Source organism: Somniosus microcephalus, chromosome 4 (genome assembly GCF_052327205.1).
Source record: "Somniosus microcephalus isolate GS21.2 chromosome 4, FLI_Smic_1.0, whole genome shotgun sequence".
Lineage (NCBI taxonomy): Eukaryota > Metazoa > Chordata > Chondrichthyes > Squaliformes > Somniosidae > Somniosus > Somniosus microcephalus.
In genome coordinates, this window is record NC_140990.1 from 267,993,574 (window position 1) to 268,015,225 (window position 21,652).

A 21,652-nucleotide genomic window follows, 5' to 3' on the forward strand; every position below is an offset into this window, starting at 1 on the left:
GGTAACATCCTGGTGAATCTCCTCTGCACCCTCTCCAATGCAATTACACCCTTCCTATAGTGTGGCGACCAGAACTGCACACAGTATTCCAGCTGTGGCATAACTAACGTTTTGTACAGCTCCATCATAACCTCCCTTCTCTTATGTTCTATGCCTCGGCTAATGAAGGCAAGTATCCCATATGCCTTTTTAACCACCTTATTTACCTGTCCTGCTGCCTTCAGGGATCTATGTACATGCACACCATGGTCCATCTGATCCTCTGTCCTTCCTAGGGTCCTACCATTCATTGTGTATTCCCTTGCCTTGTTAGTCCTCCCAAAATGCATCACCTCACACTTTTCAGGGTTAAATTCCATTTGCCACTGTTCTGCCCATCTAACCAACTCATCTGTGTCGTCCTGTAGCCTGAAGCTTCCCTCCTCGCTATTTACCACTCCACCAGTTTTCGTGTCATCTGTGAACTTACTGATCATACCTCCTACATTCATATCTAAATCATTAATGTACACTACAAACAGCAAAGGATCCAGCACTGATCCCTGCGGTACACCACTGGACACAGGCTTCCAGTCACAAAAACAACCTTCGACCATCACCCTCTGCCTCCTACCACTAAGTCAATTTTAGATTCAATGTGCCAAATTGCCCTGGATCCCATGGGCTCTTACCTTCTTGACCAGTCTCCCATGCGGGACTTTGTCAAAAGCTTCACTGAAGTCCATGTAGACAACATCAACTGCACTACCCTCATCCACACACCTAGTCACCCCCACGAAAAATTCAATCAAATTGGTTAGACATTATCTCCCCCTGACAAAGCCATGCTGACTATCCTTGATTAATCCTTGCCTCTCCAAGTGGAGATTAATTCTGTCCCTCAGAATTTTTTCCAATAATTTCCCTACTACTGATGTTAAGCTCACTGGCCTGTAATTCCCTGGTTTATCCCTACTACCCTTCTTGAATAATGGTACTACATTAGCCATCCTCTAGTCCTCTGGCACCTCCCCTGTGGCCAGAGAGGTTCTGAAAATTTGTGTCAGAGCCCCTGCAATCTCCTCCCTTGCCTCACACAGCAGCCTGGTTTACATCTCGTCTGGGCCTGGGGATTTATCCACTTAAAAAGCCCGCTAAAACCACTAGTACCTCCTCCCTCTCAATACTAACTTGTTCAAGTATATCACAATCCCCCTGCCTGATTTCTATGCCTACATCGTCCTTCTCCATAGTGAACACAGATGCAAAATATTAATTTAAAACCTAACCTACATCTTCTGGCTCTACATACAGATCCACTTGCCCGGCTACATTCCCTAGAATTAGGTCCAGTACCGCCCCCTCTCTTGTAGGACTTTCTACATGCTGGCTCAAAAAGCTCTCCTGGATGCACTTTAAGAATTCCGCACCCTCTAAGCCTTTCACACTCTGACTATCCCAGTTAATATTGGGGAAGTTGAAATCCCCTACTATTATTACCCTATTATTTCTACACTTCTCTGAGATTTGCCAACATATCTGTTCCTCTATCTCCCCCTGACTGTTTGGGGGCCTATAGAACTCTCCCAGCAAAGGGCTTGCCCCCTTTTTGTTTTTAAGTTCTACCCATATGGCCTCATTAGAGGAACCTGCTAAGATATCATCCCTCCTTACAGCAGTAATTGGCTCCTTGATTAATACTGCGACACCCCCTCCTTTTTTGTGGTGAAGGGAGGAATATTAACCTAAAAAAACGGCTGGGTTGCGGTCATGTGGGAAGTTAAAATTTTAAAAATCTGAATCCCAACCAGAACCTGCCTCTAACCTGCCCACTTCCGGTTTTAACGGAGGTGGGACGGGGTGGGCAGCCAACTCACTGCCAGGAGGTGGGTCATCTATTTAAATATTATAATGAGGTTGGAAGCCTCTGCTTTAACCTCCAGTTTGAATTTAACTTAAGCTGGTCGGGTTTTGCAGGCATTGTGAAACCCGCCAGTTAATGCAAGGCGCCGACTGCTGGATGCACGAAGTAAGTGCCTTTACACTTACCTCCTGGATCCAACGTCCCTGCCTAACCCACCCCTCCATGAGGCCTTCGATCCCCCCTGCACCCCCCCCCCAAAACCAGGCCTCCAATCCCTCCCTCCAGGCCTCTGATTCCCCCCCCTCCCCCAGGCCTCCGTTCCCCCCCCTCCCCCAGGCCTCCGTTCCCCCTTACAAGGCCTCCCAGGTTTCCCAACTGTTATGGAGGCGCCCCCCCCTCCTCCCCTCCCCTCCCCGTTGCTCCCAACCCACCTTCCCCATTAAAATTCAACCCGAAGTATCCCTGTATGTCCAAGTCCCTACTCAATCAGTAGAAATTCTTGCTGGTGGGTTGCTGACTTAAATCTAAACTTTCAGAGAAATTAAATTTTCTCTCTATCATTGTTTATATAGAAATAATAATATATATGCATTTTATTTATAAAACATTTTAGGATGTCTGTGTAAAACTTGTAACCTAAGAAGACTTGAGACATGCAAGAATTATTTTATGTCTCAGAGTCAGAGCTTGGCAATTATTTCAGTGGCGGGCACACTATCAAAATACATCCTTGGTATGCAGATGTTACCAGCATGTTTGCATTGGATAAATAAATCTCTAAACCTGTTGGTTCCAAGTACAGAAAAGGCTTGCACAAACCTGCTGCTTTTCTTACCTGCAGACTGTGAATCAGGCTTTGAAAGAGGTTTACAGGAACTTAGTCATTATGACAAAGGTATATCTGTTTACTTCCAGCATTTGTCACTCAATTACCTATGAGGCGCAACTGGCAGCTTCTTTTGCATAAGTGGCATGACATGAAGATGCACCTGGAAACAATTTTAACAAGGGCAGAGGTCTTTACAAAATCTGACCACAGCTGGTGGTTGATGAGTCCACAGAAAACACAGGTAATTTGTGTTGGAAAGATAAAGAGCAAGTCTAGAGCTTAATGCATGCTTCAACAAATCTGATCCAGCAGATGGTAGTTTACTGCATATTCAAACTTCTGAATACAGGGAAGAGATAAAGTTTCAGATGACAACTTTGTCTGGGAGGGAATTCCACAGGTAGAAGAATCAATTTGGAAAGCTTTGGTGCTGGTACTTTTTTTGTGTGGATTATTTAGACTGATACAAAACAATGAAGTACAGCTGCACCAGCTGTGCAGTCCTAACATTAACTTAAGAGACCAAGCTTAAGTGTTTGTTACATTCACACTGCACAGTTGCTTACATGAAGTCAAAGGTTCTTCATCGTGATTGACTCTTAACTCTGAAGTGGCTTAGCAAGCACACTACGTCATATCAAAAACAGAACTAGGGATGGGCAATAAATGCCAGAGTTGCCAGTGATGCTCATATCCCAAGAATGAGTGAATGGAAAAAAGACTAAAAAGAACTAGTAGGGGTGGTATTGAGGAGTGTTAATGCAGCATTGGGTGTAGGGTGAGGGAAAGCAGTAGATCAGCTGTTGGGTTGCTGTCGTCCTCCCGCTTCTGCTTTGTCCTCGCCATTATCTGGATCTTCATCAGATTGGGGAAGGTCTTCTTGTTGTGCTGGCTCTATGAGCTGTGCAAAGTTGTGCAGAGTGCAACAGATAACCACAATGTGGGAGACTCTCTGTGGGGTGTACTATAGGGAGCTCCCAGACCTGTTCAGCTAGCAACAATATTGTTTGAGCAGCCTGATAGTGTGCTCAATGATGGCTTTAGTGGTCCCATGGCTTTGGTTATATCTCCGTTCAGTGGACGAACGTGGATTATATAGAAGTCTCATGATCCATATGTATAGAGGATAGTCCTTGTCCCCAGACAGGTCAAGTAGTGGGGGGATGGTGGACTGGCAAACTAATGTGTCATTACATTGCGAGAAAACTGGGCACAGACCTGCATGATTCACTGGCAATGATCACTCAACAGGTGAACATTGACAGAGTGGTAGCCTTTCCTATCCATGAAGACTGCTGGCTGATTGGGAGGTGTCTTCGTGGCTACATGCATGTAGTAAGTGACAGCCTGAACTTGTGGGAAGCCTGCTATGGCAGTAAATCTCACATCCCTTTCCTGCTGACTGCTGGCATCCATGGAGAATGTAATGCAATTATTGGCCCTGGCAAAGAGGGCATCAGTGACCTGCTTGGTACAGGCATGAACAGAAATCTGACTTATGTGACTGATATCGCCTGCTCTAGCCTGGAATGAGCCCGAGGCAAAAAGATTAAGGGCCATTGTCAATTTGACTGCCACAGGCAACACACGGTCAGCTGGGAGAATGGGTTACAGGTTTTGTTGTAAGAAGAGGCTGCACGGGTCTGTGACAGGTCTCTGGAGAAGCATAGGGGTAGAAATTCACCTTGGGAAGTAATGTGAAATAGGCAATAGCGAATTGGCAGCCAGTTTTACACTCCACCCAATTTTCTGTTCCATTTGGAAAAAACGAGCGGCTGATTCTCCTTTTGCCAGGCTGAGAGAGTTAAAAATGGCCCTATGGTGTTTTCAGAAAAATGTACCTGTAATCACACCAATTTACCTCATTACATTCTAGGATAGCAGCTGTCGCAGCATATTGTAAAAGAAGAGATTATACAATAGGTCTGTTTGATTTAAGTCTGAAACTTACCCGTGTTTCCAGTATAGGTTCCAGGCAGGCAGTATTCTGCTTACACTGATACAAAAACAAAAGATGCTGGAAACACACAGGAAGTAAGACAGTATCCAGGGAGGGAACAGACAGGTTTATGTTTTGGGTGCAGATTCTTCTTCAGAACTGAAAAATAATCTCTCTGTCCGCCTCTTATTTTTCAGTTCCCAAGAAGAGCCTGCACTCAAAGCATAAACTTCTCTCTTCCACACCACCTCCCCACCCACTTTAAGTGCTGTCTGACCTGCTGTGTGTTTCCAGCATTTTCTTGTTTCAGATTTCCAGCATCTGCAGCATTTTGCTTTTTACCCTGTTCACACTGTCTGGTTCAAACTTACATTCTCCTGCCAGGAGAAATCCCTTGAGTAAGTATGGTTAGACACATACTGTATATGCAGAACTCCTATTCCAGTGATTAACATTTAAATGAATGGAAGAAACCAGTGGCAGCATTTGAGCGCTCTTTAAACATCTATATTAACTCCAAGTAAGTTTAAAGAATAGTCTGGGGAGTGAGGGAGTATGAGACTACTTGTTCTGGGGTCACGCACTGCTTCTGTCTGGAGGCACCAACTCTGGAATTTTCCTCCAACATTGCTGCGAAGCAAAACTGTTTAATTATTGCAGTTGGAAACCAGAGGGCTGATTTTAACCACGTACATCCGGCAGGAATGGGGCAGGCAGGTGGTTAACGTGGCAGCAAGATGCTTACCAGTATGTTCCCAACGCGTTCATGCCTACCACCATTTTAATTGCCATATTTCCAGCAGTCGCCTGCCTGCGGGCCTCATCAGTATTTAAATGTCAGGGCCCGATGACGTCATTTGGACCCTGATACAATCTTAACTGTTGATCGGAGCATTAATGGCAAATGCAGGAGCCTCCAGTGAAAACTGATGGCCTCCAGGAGAAGCCCATTTATGTATAATTTTAACATTTAAGGTTTCCTTGTAGGCCAAAAGGAGTGTTCCTCTGGGCTTCACAAGGAAACCCTGGGCCTCCCCTACCCTCAGGCTTCCCTTTCTCTCCTGCAACCATGATCACCTCCGCCCAGTCCCCTCCTTCCTGACCACTTACCTTATGCTGACAAACATTTCCTTGGGTGACCGCCGGTAACTCCCTGCCACACAAAATCCTACTCCTACCGGCCGGCCACCTCTACGTTCCCATCATGATAAAATGGCCCAGGCCTCATGCTGGCGCCTACATGGGTGCTGGTCACCTGCCCTACATGCCACACTTACACTCGGACTTCAAATCCAGCTTGTCAGATTTCACACTAGATCCGAATATTTGTGAAGAAATTAGTCAGTTAACTAAGTAATACATTTTTCATTGAATAGCACGGAGATTTGACTTTCCTGTTAAATGCTAAAAATACAAAAATGTACCTTGTATGCCTTAATAATCAATTGAAGGATATTTCCAGAATCACTTGCGAGCACCTCCACTGTGGCACCAGGTATCAGTTTTGCATAATTCTACAAGGAAGCAACAAGTATGTGAGAATTCATTTTTTACAAAGCAACAAACACACATAAAATAAATCATAAATATAAACCGTTGTTTCTAAAAATAGCCAGAAACATGTGAAAAGTGATCATTATGACAAAATCTTAGATAATATTGGAGGGTGACCAACTCGGTCTCTTTTTCTGTAAACAAATTGATTCAGTTCTTTGTTGTTGATTTTGGTTTAAAATGTGGTAGCCATTTACTTCAATATTCTCTCTGTTCACAACCTGGGATTTAATGCTGTAGTTAGACTGCATGCCTTGTGTCAATGGAACATAGTTTTCCAAATTGCAATGATGCATAGTGAGAAGTATAAACCTGTCAAACTTACAAAGGTTTGGAGTTTTCCAAGTGTTTTGAGATCACCTGGAAGAGGCAGTCCTGCACCACTATTAATGCAGGTCAAGGTGGCCAAAGCGACATGAATATTAAGCCAACCCACAATTCACTGCAAAATGTGAAAAGGCTACCACCAATATGTCTGAGCAATGAAACTGACAAGAAAGATCTTGCTTAAAACACCAAAAGGGATCATATATTTTTCTCAGGTTGTTAATATGAGTGAAAAGGTCAGTGCAAATATAAAATGGGAAAACATGTAGAAAATGAAAACTATTTACCAGTTCTCCAATGCAAACAATGAATGTAGAGCAAACAGGAATTAATCTAATTAAGATAGAGTTTGAGCAATTGTATCAATGTGTGTTTCAACATACCTGTGTACATCAACATGTGATTGATGCACACAAGTGTGCATGTGCAGAATTGTAAGTTTTATTTAAGCAATACAAATGGACAGTGAAACGCCACACTGTCTCAAAATGGTACCAGTATCATACCAATAGAATAATTATCAACTGCAGCAATGTTCCTGACTTTAATGAAGGACACCCTGCAGCTACAACATGCATGTTCACAAGCCCAACATTATGGAGAATGTCTATTGAGCTGCTCTTATCCGAACCTTGTTGCTGATCTTGCACCTAAATTCATTTTTGCTGTTTTGGAGAGAAGGGTCATGTTATTTACCAAAGTCGTGAAAATAAGATGCAACAGGGACACAAAGGTTTGCGTAACATGTGGTATTTCTGAAAGAAGAGAAATCAAATTTTAAAAAACTAAACAATTGATTGCCCCATGATCTAAACAAGACACAGTGGCCTAGAAATTTAGTGGCGCCCCAGAAGCAGTCACGGCCGCCCGCCGGAAATTCAGTTTGCGCGCCCCAGAGGGAAGCACGGCGCTGCTGGAGGTGCCCCGCATCCTTCTTGGGGCGCTGCAGCTGAATATCGCTGTGCAACGTGCTGCAGTGCCACATGCTGCGGCACGGCGCGCTGCGGTACTGCAGGCCTTCCTCCCCTTCTTAAAGGGGAGGGGCCTTGTGCAGCACGATCGAGGATCGCGAGTGCCGGCAAAAGAGCCCGGCACCGAGGAGAAGTGCCGAGCTCTTGGAACGCAGTCGGCACTCCGCGGGGGGGGTGCTCAGGAGGCCGGGGACAGCAGCGCGGAGAGGAGCTGGCAGGCGGCCAGCAAAAAAAATGGCCACCCCGCACCTCTCCTTTAATTAGTGCCTCTACCGCCGCAGGTAGGCCCCCCTGAACTGGTCGCAAATAGCGTCCGGCATTAAAGCAGGGGGCGCATCTAAATATCGCGATCGGGGCGTTAGCGGGGCGCTGCACACACCGATGACGTCATCGGTGGCAGCGCAGCGCTAACGGCTAGCGCCGCCATTAGCATCCCGCTGAATTTAGCGGGAGGCGTGGCCAGTGGCTTCCGACCCACTTAGCGCCCTCTTAAGGCGCTAACGGGTGGCGCAGCCCACTGAATTTCTAGGCCAGTATATATCAATATAAAATATGACTACTAGATCACAAATGATTTCTTACAATTGCGTCAAAATAATTTCCCACAGGGGCATTTGCTAGTAAGTGTTTGTACATCGAACAATGTTGGGGGAAAAACTATTACAACACTGAGTACACAAACTTTCTAGCTTATTAACATGGAAAAGAACCTTTTTGCAGTAGAAACTACTTGCAAATGTAAAGGTCAATTTCCATATGACAAATCGCATTACACTGAAGAATGTACTGTCCCAACCGATTATAATGACGTACAAATCAGTTGTACTGATTATTTTCCAGAGAACATTTAATTTCTGAAGATGCAAGAGAAGATGGAACCAAAGATTCCAAACCCGATTTCCAACGTATACTGCAGCAAAGCAACTGAGCAACGCTTTAAACAACTGTTTGACCATCTGGTCATTGTGTACCCATAAAACAATGTTTTATTGGAATTCTGGAATCATCCATGTTGATCATTTAATCTTCATTTTTGAAGCTGGGCATTTTATACGTTATCAATCAAATGTTTAAACTGTTAGTCAGGGCTGCTTGGCTGTTTAATAATGTTGCTCACCAGCAATTTAAACAGCTGAGTTGCACTCTGCTCAGATTGCCGCTGTGAGTCTGAATCATTGAAAATGAAGATTGATCAGGAAAACCAATGTTTAAGGGTAGAGGCTGAAGGTGGAGGCTGAGCAGCTGATGAAACAGCTCTTTAATGCGCCATTCAGCACTGAGCAAAAGTACACATGGGAAATCAGCTATAGTGATCAGTTGTAGAGATAATTCAGGCTGAAACTTGGAAACATAGAAGATAGGAGCAGGAGTAGGCCATTTGGCCCCTCGAGCCTGCTCCGCCATTCAATGCGATCATGGCTGATCATCCAAATTCAGTACCCTGTCCCTGCTTTCTCCCCATACCCCTTGATCCCTTTAGCCTTAAGAAATATATCCAACTCCTTCTTGAATATATTTAATGAATTGGCCTCGGCTGCCTTCTGTGGCAGAGAATTCCACAGGTTCACCGCTCTCTGGGTGAAGAAATTCCTCCTCATTTCTGTCCTAAATGGCCTACCCCTTATCCTTAGACTGTGACCCCTGGTTCTGGACTCCCCGACCATCGGGAACATCCTTCCTGCATCTAGCCTGTCCAGTCCTGTCAGAATTTTAAAAGTTTCAATGAGATCCCTTCTCATTCTTCTAAACTCCAGCGAGTACAAGCCCAATCGACCCAATCGCTCCTGATACGTCATTCCTGCCATCCCAGGTATCAGCCTGGTGAATCTTCGCTGAACTCCTTCCATGACAAGAACATCCTTCCTCAGATAAGGTGACCAAAACTGCACACAATACTCAAGGTGTGGTCTCACCAAGGCCCTGTACAACTGCAGCAAGACATCCTTGTTCCTGTAATCAAACCCTCTCGCTACGAAGGCCAACATACCATTTGCCTTCTTAACCGCCTGCTGCACCTGCATGCTTACCTTCAGTGACTGGTGCACAAGGACACCCCGGTCTCGTTGCACTTCTGCTGGCCAAAATCAATCTCTATAACTGAATTTTACTGTAAAGGCATTGTAATCTAAAATGATGATGTAATTTTCTTGGTGAAAAGATTATAGCAAGGTGTCAACCTTTGGAATTCCAGTGAGAGAACCTGCACAAAAGCAAAATACTGCAGATGCTGGAAATCTGAATTAAAAACAGAAAATGCTGGAAATACTCAGTAGGTCAGGCAGCATCTGTGGCGAGAGAAACAGAGTTAATGTTTCAGGTCAATCACCCTTTGTCAGAACTGGAAAACATGAGTTTTAACAGATTTTTAAGCAAGTGCAGGGGCAGGGAAAGGGGGGAGGGGAGGAAAGAACAAAAGGGAAGGTCTGTGACAGGATGGAAGGTAGGAGAGATTAAAAGACAAAAGGGATGACGGTGCAAGGCAAAAGGAGATGGTAATGGGACAAGTTAAGAAACAAAAGTTGAGTCCAGATGAGGTGTAAATGGGAATGGCAGAATCATCAACAGCTGCCATGTGGGGAAAAAAATGTTGGCCGAGGATATTGTCTGAAATTGTTGAACTCGATGTTGAGTCCTGAAGGCTGTAAAGTGCCTAATCGAAAGATGAGGTGATGTTCCTCGAGCTTACTTGGAACAGTGTAAGAGGCCAAGGACAGAGAGGTCAGAGTGGGAGTGGAGCAGAGAATTAAAGTGACAGGCGACCGGAAGCTCGGGGTCACACTTTTTTTTTTTTTATTCATTCACGGGATGTGGGCATTGCTGGCTGTAGTGTCCGTGTGTTGATAAAGACACTGAAGACAGGAGTTGGTTCATAGGTATTTACTAAGCAAAGTCTGGGGGGGGGCGGTTCTAACGGATATACACAATACACAGGCTTATATAGCCCGAGTGGCAATCACCGGCACCACAGCACACCTGGGGCTCTTAAAGGCACATACACTACAATTCCTCCCCTTTTAGCTAACCAGTACATCATATTTTAAGTAATTATTAATTACATGTTATAAGCAAAATAATATACATTGCTGTAGTTAATTAATTATAAGTCAGTCTCTCAGGAGGCTTCCTGACTCGGTCCGGATAACGCCTCGAGGGTGTAGTAGTTTCTGGTGGTGTAGTAGGTTCTTCTGGCAAGGCTGATTCGGCTTGAATGCCAGTGTCGGGTTCATCGGGTTCCAGTATCACCGGATCGGAGGTAGATATGGGTATCTCTACTTCATCGTTAGATGTATAGAGTTGTGGTGTAGGTTGTCCCTTTTCGGATGACTTTATGATTTGGTCAGCATGGCGCCTTATTATGCTTTCTCCGATGTCCGCGGTATACATCAGTGGTCCTAGTCGTGTGCAGATAGTTCCAGGCTGCCATTTCTCGGTACGGTAGTCCCGGGCCAAAACTTGTTGACCTATCTGGAAGGTTCTAGTTGGCCTTTCATTCATGCCTTGAAACTGCTGGTTCTCCACGTCCTTTCTGATGTTGGGCTTGACCAAATCCAGCCGGCATCTTAGGTTTCTATTGAAGAACATCATGGCGGGAGTTTGGTTGGTAACCATATGTGTTGCATTCCTGTATGCGAATAAGAAGTTATCCACCTTGTGCTGAAGTTTTATGTCTTCATTACCCATGGCCTTTATGGCCTTCTTGAAGGTCTGGACAAACCTTTCAGCCAATCCATTGGTGGCGGGATGGTATGGGGCGGACGTGTACTGCTTAACCCCATTGTTTTTTAAGAACTTTCTGAATTCTTCGGACACAAATTGCGGTCCATTATCAGAACAGATCTGTTCCGGCAGCCCATTCCTGGCAAATATGGTCCTTAATACTGTGATGGTTTTTTCCGTGGTGGTGGAGGACATCTTTATTACCTCCGGCCACTTGGAGTGTGCATCAACCGCGATTAAGAACATTGAGTCCATAAATGGACCAGCAAAGTCGATGTGTACCCTTTGCCAGGGAGATGAGGGGTTGATGGTCAGTCAACAAGGTAAATTTTTGTCCGTGTAGGTAATGGTTGAATTTCTTTACTCCCCATACCAGGCTGAGTGCTTCCCTGTCGATTTGGGCATAGTTACGCTCAGCTGAGTTCAATGAGCGTGACGCAAAAGCTATCGGCCGTTCCGAGCCATCAGGGAATTTATGCGATAATACTGCTCCTATGCCATAAGGGGATGCATCGCACGCCAGTCTGATTGGCAGTGATGGGTTGTAATGAGCCAAAACTTCTTTGGATGTGATTAAGTCTTTGCATTTATGGAAGGCACTTTTGCAGTCTTCGTTCCATTTCCAAATTACTCCTGTTTGTAGCAGTTCATTAAGAGGGTGTAGAAGAGTTGATAAGTTCGGTAAAAATTTATGATAGTAATTTATTAATCCCAGGAACGACCTTAATTGTGAAACATTTTCAGGTGCTGGGGCTTTTATGACCGCCTCAATTTTTTCAGGTGACTTATGCAACCCTTCCTTATTTATTATGTGGCCACAATATGATATTTGATTTCGGAAAAATTCGCACTTGGGGCGATTTGCTCGTAGGCCCCGTTCTCTCAGCCTAGTGAGCACCTGCTCTAAATTGGCAAGGTGCTCGTTGTCGTTTTCTCCTGTTACAAGGATGTCGTCTAGGTAGCATTGAGTCCCCGGAATCCCTTGGAGGACTTGCTCCATAGCTCTTTGCCAGATAGCTGGAGCGGATGCTACTCCGAAAACCAGTCGATTGTACTGGTACAGACCTTTGTGTGTATTTATCGTGAGATATTTTTTAGAGGCCTCTTCAACCTCCATCTGTAGATATGCCTGTGCCAAGTCAATTTTGGTGAAACATTTCCCTCCGGATAGTGAGGCGAAAATATCTTCTATCCTCGGAAGAGGATACTGTACCGTGTGAAGGACCGGGTTTACAGTCACCTTGAAGTCTCCACAGATGCGAATTTTTCTCTGTTCTTCAGATTTATCATTCTTCAATGCTTTCTTCATGACTGGGACGATGGGTGTTGCCCACTCGCTCCAATCTATTTTAGATAATACGCCTGCCTTTTCCAAATTCTCCAGCTCTGCCTCGACTGCTGGACGAATTGCGTATGGCACCGGTCTTGCCTTAAAAAACTTGGGAATTGCTGCATCTTCCACTTTTATTGAGGCGGTGATGCCTTTCAAGGTTCCTAGTTTCTCTTGAAATACTTCCTTGACGTTGGCCAAGATGTCTTTTAATCGTTCAGGTATGACGTCATCATCATTTTTTTCCTTACTGGTCACCGTCAGTGCCTGAATGGAGTGCCAGTCTAAACGTATTTTTCTGATCCATTCACGTCCCAACAGCGGTGGACCACCATCTTGTAGAACGTATAAATACAACTTCTGTATTTCCTTGCCGTTGTATACAACAGGCACCCTTATTTTTCCTTTGGGGTATACTTTCTGCCCCGTATATGTTTTCAAGATAATGGATGTGTCTTTTAAAGGTATATGCGGAAATAGCCGCTCGTAATCCCGTCGATTTATGACGGTCAGAGCTGATCCTGTATCTAACTCCATTTTAACTGGGGACCCTGCTATTGTGAGGGTAACCCAAATGGTCTGGTAATCTTCTTTGGCAATTACATTATATAATTTGAGAGAGCTTAGTCTCTTGTTCCCGGAGTCGCTATCGCTCTTCTGGTCTTCGGAGCTACTGTCCGTCATCATTTGTACCTTTCTGTGCTTTTCCTTATTGATTCTTTTCCTGTTAGTGGATTTTTTGTTTTCAGATCGGCACACACGTGGAATGTGTCCCATCTTTCCGCATCGCCTGCATGCTTTTTCCTTGAACCAGCAGTCCCTCTGGTCATGGGTGGATCTGCCGCAGCGATAACATCTCTCGAAACCCCGTGTCATTTCATGGGTGCCGAAGTCCTGTGGCCTTTGCTGTATCTCTGCAGCTCCTATTGCACTGAAAGCCTTGTCCAGTGTTAAATTTTTCTCAGAAGATACCTTTTTTTGTGTTTCTACACTTAGGGGATCGCAGATGAATTTGTCTCGCAGAGAATCTGCCAGTCCTGCCTCGAATTGGCAGTGTAGGGTATCAACAATCTCCTCAAAATTCTTGTCCATCGGTTCGGCTGGAGTGATTAAGTTTCGTAACAGCTTGTATGTCTTTGCGCCCATTAGATCCAGAAGCACTGAAGCTTTTTTTTCATCTTCTATTCCATTTGCGGTGCAATATACCTCCACTCTTTCCACATATGTGGTCCAATCCTCTATCTCGTTATCAAAAACATCAATATTGCCAGAATTAGGCATCTTAGAAAAGATATGGCACTTCCCGCGCTTTTCTTTCTTTTCTGTAGAAAAGATATGGCGCTTCCCGTGCTTTCCCGCCGCTGCTGCCGATGACAACGCTGTTACTGCGGTTTCCGTTTGTTTTATTTTTTTATTTACTGTTGGAGACTCGTTCCCGCCGGAGTTTCTCTCCAGGTCTGAACGCTGACCTGCTTGCCATCTCCCGAGTGCTCCCTCCCAGTACATTATTGCTTGCCTCCGATTTCGCTGCCTGTCTCAGCTGTAGAGCCAGCCGCTGGAGCCCCAGCCTGACGCCCAGGAAGGATTAGCGCAGTACCTGCCACCAGCTTGGCCAGCTGGTGAAACCACAGCTTCTCTCACTTCCTTGAGTCTTCAGGACGCCCAAGGAATCGATGTCCTTGAGGTGCTGCCGAATTGCAAGTAAGTCTGTTTCCACTTCGTCGCCACTGTAGTGTCCGTGTGTTGATAAAGACACTGAAGACAGGAGTTGGTTCATAGGTATTTACTAAGCAAAGTCTGGGGGGGGGGGGTTCTAACGGATATACACAATACACAGGCTTATATAGCCCGAGTGGCAATCACCGGCACCACAGCACACCTGGGGCTCTTAAAGGCACATACACTACACTGGCAAGGCCGGCATTTATTGCCCATCCCTAATTGCCCTAGAGAAGGTGGTGGTGAGCCGCCTTATACAACTGAGTGGCTTGCTAGGCCATTTCAGAGGGCAGTTAAGAGTCAATCACATTGCTGTGGGTCTGAAATCACATATAGGCCAGACCAGGTAAGGACAGCAGATTTCCTTCCCTAAAGGACATCAGTGAACCAGATGTTTTTTTACAACAATCGGGTAGTTTCATGGTTACCATTACTGATACTAGCTTTTTATTCCAGATTTATTTAATTAACTGAATTTTAAATTCCCCAGCTGCCATGGTGGGATTTGAACTCATGTTTCCAGATTATTAGTCCAAGTCCTTCTGGATTAAAGAAAGGTAAGTTTATTTTTAGCCCTGTTAGAAAATGTAATTATTTTTTTCAAAAATTTAAATTGTTTAAAATAGTTATTTTATGTAATTTATAGTTATTTTAAAAATGTGATTTAAAAGAAAATGTATTTGAAGTTTTAGTGATGTTTTGGGGCTTATAGTGTTTATAGTTTTGACAGCTCTTCCTGTCAATTTTATGAATGGGCATTTCCCTGCTATCATTGGCTCTCCATGGCCCATGTGATCCCAGGGGACGCATCAAACTAACTGCGCCCCTGGAATACGCAAGCACTGCGCGCCGGCAGCTGGAGGAGGCACAGGATCGGAATCCCACGCGGGCCCACAGCTCAACGGCCGGCGCGCTAGGCAAGTGCAGGTCGGGGGCTTGCACCCGCGGGAAGCCCCCGACCCGAATTTCTGGGCCAATGCAACAATTGAAGTGATGGCACTTAAATGCTAGCCATATAAAATATCCTGTTTCACAATCAGTTATTTTAGTAGCAGCTACCATGTTGGTTAAATTCGTAGGTACGTACAAATTTTATTTGTGTAGCTTGAACATGATTGCTGCTGTTAAATGTAAGAGGCTGTAGGCCCACACACAGACTGTATGGCTGTCTGATTACAGAATTGAGTGGTTCTTGCCTGTTAATTATATGTCATTGAACTGCCAGCTTTTTGAAGCTATTGGTTAGCTTCTGCTGGTTTTCTAGGTTGGCATGTGTGCCTCAAGAGAAAGAAGGTTGCTGAGATTTGAAAGAAACTGACAGCTGTAAATATAATTTGTGGAACTGCTTTCTGTGTAAGTGGATCACACCTAAAGGAAAATGAGGTTCTGTGACAATCACTGAATCTGATACTTTTTAAGCAAAATGCAAAGAACAGCACTGATTTTCCACAGGGAGTTCACTTGAAAGAGATTCTTCCACACACATCTTAACATACCTGATTAAAGTAGAGGGCATGAGCTGTGCGTGTGTAATAGGCTGCAGGACTCTTAGCACTCAGAGATAAGATCCACAGTGCCCTAAGGAGAGGCCTGTCTACACAGCCACCTAGTAAGACAGGCTCAGGGCTATGACGGCTAAACATGTGTAAAATCCTTACTGTTTGCACATATGCTAAAATAAATTAAACAAACAGCAATTCTTAAGATTAATGAGTATGTTTTATACCAATAGAGCTTAATTTGATTCTGTTTAACATAGTCTTACCAACATTGGCCTGTATTTTCCGATCAGAGGCTTTCTGCGTGCGGAGGCCTCCGATCTGGAAAAAATCTACGGACTTACCCGAAGGCTCCCGAGATGCATATACTTCCGTTCTTGGGCCTCTCCAACTCGAAATGTGCAGGGCCCATGTATCCCAGCGGCGCATGCGGTTCGCAAGCGTCCCTGGGATCACGTGGGCCATGGGGGGCAAACAAAGAAGGGAATCTCCCTTCACACACTTGACAGATAGACCTGTCAAATATATGAATGGAGATCACCCCAAAACCCTGTAAAACATTAAATACATTTTTTCTTAATGACATTTTTAAAATGAGTTGAAATTACAATAAATTAAATATTTTAAACAAAAATTTAATTTTTTGAAAAAAATAATTAAAAGTTTTTTACAGGGCTAAAAATAAACTTACCTTTTTTAAAGTATTTTTAAATGATAAAAGAGTGAAAACATTTTTTTTAAAACTTTTTTTCAACTCTAAGATTTCTAAGGGTTTTCTGCGGGCGGAGGTTCTCCAGAAAGCGGAACTCTTTACCTGCAGAGGCCCTTCTCCAGGGCAGGTGTCCGATCTGTCAAGAACATTCTTGACAGATCGGAAATGCTGGTTTTCTGCGCATGCGCGTGGCATGCCTGAACACAGCGCGTACACACCCATAGGGATCAGAATATATGGCCCATTGTATGATAAACTGAAGGCATGCTCTACTATTGTGAGCAATGAATTACCTTCAACAAATAAAAAATGAAATTCCATGTTTCATTTTATATGATTCATAGAGCAAAGGTGAGTGATTTTGGAAGTGTCATTGTCTAGATTTAACACTAGCCCTGTGAAATAGGCTGCATTTGGCTGGGTTGCTACAAGGTTAGATTGAGGACCAAGCCAGAGTCATGTTTAGATTGTGTTTACACTGCTTCAGCAACATGTAGATATAACAGGGGAGATTCTCCTGGGTCTGTACCCAGGTGCACAGGTTGTCGGGCACAGTGGATATCGAAAAATCAGATGTGTTCCTTTACAAGTTTGTGCTCCAACTTTCCTGATTTTCCAATATTAACAGCATCCAGGCAATCCAATGCGCCAGGCCGCAGACCCAGGATAATTTCTCTTAATGATTGTAAGCTCTGTGTTATAAATGTATGTTTTTTAAATTAAAGAGATTACTCAGAGATGTCTAGATTCTGATAAACCACCCATTGCATATTTTGATGAAAAAATTGTTTTAATGTCCAGCCATGTATAATTTCTCAGGAATTAACAAAAATTTGGGGTACTGGCTGGTATAGTGGGTTGAACACACTGGCCTTTCAGTGCCACAGCCTAAGTTTGAATCGGACCCAAACTGATCGGATGAAAGTCTCCACTGTCTGTTTGCAATTGTGTGGGAAATTAGTTTGGTCAGTCTCAACCTAATTCTTTGTGGTCAGGGGCCCACAAGACAAAATGTCCCCATATTGTGCACTAAATAGCAATAAGAGGCCACAGGATGACTGGTGAAATGGAAAACATCACTTGCTACTGTACAGGGGTCTGGTTCTGTGTTTGGTGTTAAAGCAATTACTGTGCGGAGCGGAGGGAACTTTATACTGCATCTAACTCATGCTATGGGACGGCCTGACGCTGCCACTGGTTATCAAAATGGAAAAGTATTTAATTTCCAAAAGCTAACAACCCTCATTTTGATGAATACAAAGTAAAGTAATGAAAAATGAAATCAAATGAAACCTTATAAAAAATTCATAGTTTATTGAATTAGTACTGTTTCATTTACATTTTCTGTATCATAGTGCAAATAACTGTTCTAGATTTTCTGCTCAAGTTACACTGGTACCTCAACAAACTCAAACTTTGGGAACTGCTCTGTTCACTACAACATTTTTCGATTTCCCACCAAAATTGACAGGGAATGTATAATACATTTGCCCACTTATGGGCTGGCATATCGTAATATATTACAAATAACTGAAGTGCATTATCCAAAGAAGTTCCCATCATTTGTGTCCTGGAAACGCTGGGTGTAAGAAGCACCTGTTTGTCCCTCAATACAATCAGATGCATTTTTTTCCTTCAAATTTTCAGATTTCACACACACACAGAATCCCCACAGTGCAGATAGAGGCCACTTCGGCCCATCGAGCCTGCACCGACGCATATCCCACCCTATCCCCGTAACCCCACGCATTTAATCCCCTAACACTAAGGGTCAATTTATTATAGCCAAATCAACCTAACCCACACATCTTTGGACTGTGGGAGGAAACCCACGCAGACACAGGGAGAATGTGCAAACTCCACACAGACAGTCGCCCGAGGCCGGATTTGAACCCGGGTCCCTAGTGCTGTGAGGCAACAGTGCTAACCACTAGACTGCACTGACTAAGCTACACTGCAGCACTCTGAGGCCTGCAGCAGTAAATCACTGTCTGCTCTGGTAGATGCCAGGAAGCCTGTCTGAAAAATGAAAATGGCCCTGAGACTGGAAAATTGGCTGGAGTCAGGGGTGCTTTCTTATGGCGGGTGGAAGTCAGGCAAAACCAAAGATTACCTAGAATTACATAGAATCTGCAGCAGAGACAGCTGATTTGGCCCAACTGGTGAATTCGGTATTTATACTCCGCATGAGCCTCCTCCGACTCTAATTGCCCCTTCCTCAATATCCATCTATTTCCTTTTCCCTGATGTATGCGTTGCACCAAAATTCCGTAAAAGTGGAAAATTCTGTTTTTCCCATTACACTTACAAATTATAGGTATTCAGTGCTGTATCTGTACCTAAGAATCATACTGTGATTCCTTATAGTCCACAGCATTCTACTTTATAAGACTTTAACTCACTTTGAAATGCAATTTCACCATTTTGCTTCCAAAACTGATGCCTCCAGAAATTTTCTTTAAATACGTTGTTTATTAAGCATTAAAGTTTCGTCAATTCTTTCAGTTAAAATAGTGAATGAAATTACCTTGTATATGTTCAGCTGCTTATCTGTCACAGCAAAAATCAGCAGGATATTATTTTCCACAAGCTTTTCTATTAGTTGCCCCAGCGAGGGATATTCCTACAAATATAAATTTAAAAAAAAATGTAAAATGAAAATATTCAGGGCATTTACAATGCAGTTGGACAGTATAACAATGTACAAAAATGACGGACAGGAAAAGACCTACTGCTTCATCCAGCCTGTCCTGCACAGTTGTGATGCCTGAGGCATCATACTGAATACACTACCCACTCACCCACCCGGAGCCATGCAATCTCCTGGGAGAAGCAAAAAACCAGATAAAAACCCAGACCAATTAGGGAAAAAAGAACTGGAAAATTCCTCTCCAAGCCCCTTAGGCAACCAAAACGAGTCCAGGAGATCATATTGTCCCTGATTTATGTTACAGGATACCTACCTCTTGCATGAGATGATCTCTGCCCCAGCCAGAAACAGGTCCTGCTCTCCCTTGAAGTAAATACAGTAAATCCGCGTTCACCGCACAATCTGGTAACATTTTCCACAGGTCCACTATTCTCTGGGAAAAGAAGAACCGCCTAACTTCCAACCTAGTTCTACCCTTGCGTAACATGTAAGTGTAACCTCTGGTCCTCCCTAACCTATTCAGTTGAAATAATTAATCTACATAAACAGAATCAAGTCCTTTCATTATTTTGATCAAATTACCCCTTAATCTATGCTTTTCTAAAGTATACAGACCCAGCTTATTGAGTCTATCTGGGTAACTAAGATGTTTCATACTGGGAATTAATCTTGTTGCCCTCCTCTGCTTCCACAAGACTACTTCCAACATGGCCTTAGGTCCCAATCCTTGGGCCCCATCCTTTTGTTCATCTACCATACTGCCTATTGCAATTATTGTTTGTAAGCATGGGGCCACTTTCCATTTGTATTATATAAGTGCAATTTGTTGTTACAAAATACAGCAAAAACCTACATAGTACATAGAAAAGCTAGCGACAGTTTTACCTCCCCACCATCACCCTTGACTCCACGACAGACACTGTGGGCTCGATTTTTGCCAGTCCGAGGAGGCGGGATTGGAGGCGTGTGAGGCGTTAAAATCGCAAAACCTGGCGGGTGGGCCCGATCCCGCCTCCGAGCAATTTTCCCAAATGCGTGTTTTCTGACCCCATTTCCATCCTGCCTCCAAGAGGCGGGATGGGCCCTTAAGGACCTTAACAACCAGTTAAGTACCTCTATAATCCCATTTTAAGGGTCCTTTGTGATTTTAACAGTTTTCCCACATGCTGCACGCCTCCTCTGAAACACGCCAGTGAAACCTGGCAGTAGCACAAGTGGGTTACTTACTACCAGCTGCAGCTCCGCCATTAAAAAGGAGTTTTCAGCAATCTTCATTTGCAGGTGGCAGAACTTTGTTGTCTCAGGTCTGGGGGAACTTTTAGCACGCATGCTCATTGTTGTGGAAGTTTGGAGCCTGACACCCATCTCCAGTGTGACCTCCTGGGAAACCCCTCTCCCCATTGCATTGCGCAAATCTGCAGCAAGACCTGGAGCCCAGAGGAGCAGGTGGACACCCCTTACCAGTGGCCGTCAAAGTCACCACCGCACTCGACTTTTTTGCTTCAGGCTCATTCCAGGGATCAGCAGCAGACATCAGCGGCATCTCCCAGGCGGCCGCACACACTTGCATCACGCAGGTAACCGATGCCCTCTTTGCCATCGCGCACAATCACATCCATTTCTCCAAGGATCAAGCCAGTGTAACCGCGCGTGCGGTTGGGTTTGACAATCTGGCAGGCTTTCCAAGGGTGCAGGGCGTCGTTCACTGCACACATGTAGCCCTTAAGGCACCCCATCACAATCCAGGTATTTTTGTCAACCGCAAGGGCTTCCACTCCCTCAACGTACAGCTGGTGTGTGACCACAAGAAGGAAATTTTGCATGTTTTTGCCAAGTACCCTGGCAGTTGCCATGACTCCTTCATCCTGTGCCAGTCTAGTGTGCCTCCGCTCTTCAGTCCGCCAGACCAACTTAACGGATGGCTACTTGGAGACAAGGGCTATCCCCTGAAGACATGGCTAATGACGCCATTGAGGAGGCCATCCAATGAAGCTGAGGAGCGCTACAACTCCAGCCATATTTCCACCAGATCCTTAATTGAGCAAACCATCGACTTGCTGAAGATGCGCTTCAGATGCCTGGATAGATCAGGTGGAGCCCTGCAGTACTCAGCAGCCAGGGTCTCCAGAATCGTCGTGGTTTGCTGTGCACTTCACAACATGGCACAGCATCGTGGCTTGCAGATGCCTGAGGAACAAGTGGCTCATCACATAGCCTCCTCAGATGAGGAGGAGGAGAGCGACAACGACCAGCTTGCAGAGGCGCATCAACCAACGCCAGCAGCATGTGAGCACATTGCTGGCCGGGATGCAAGGGACACACTCATCTTGGCCAGATTTGCTTAGCCTGGCCAATCAAAAACTTTTGTCTTGCACCTTCTTACCAGAGCATTGACAATGGCCAAGAACCTGCGGATTCCTATCACCCTGACCACCATACTGACAATTGCAAGTCGCCTTAAGCCCTCAGTGTGGAAGTCCCATTTGCGAAATGACACAGGCCACAACTGCAACAGTTTGCCATCAGAATTTTTTAAATCAAAACAAGCAACTGATGGCATTT

The 21,652-nt window shown here is 44.5% G+C and overlaps 1 protein-coding gene across 2 annotated transcripts in view; it reads right to left on the reverse strand.

Annotated features, from left to right (window-relative positions):
* Nucleotides 1-21,652, reverse strand: part of itgb6 (integrin, beta 6) — a 105,027-nt gene that overhangs the window by 62,157 nt on the left and 21,218 nt on the right. For both annotated transcript variants that reach the window (XR_015078192.1, XM_085986390.1), the window contains exons 7-8: nt 18,968-19,063; nt 6,036-6,125 (exon numbers count right to left, since the gene is read on the reverse strand). Coding sequence is in view for 1 of the 2 variants with exons in the window: in XM_085986390.1 (XP_085842516.1) it covers nt 6,036-6,125; nt 18,968-19,063 (186 nt within the window). In the remaining variant the exon portion in view is untranslated. The remainder of the gene's footprint in view (nt 1-6,035; nt 6,126-18,967; nt 19,064-21,652) is intronic.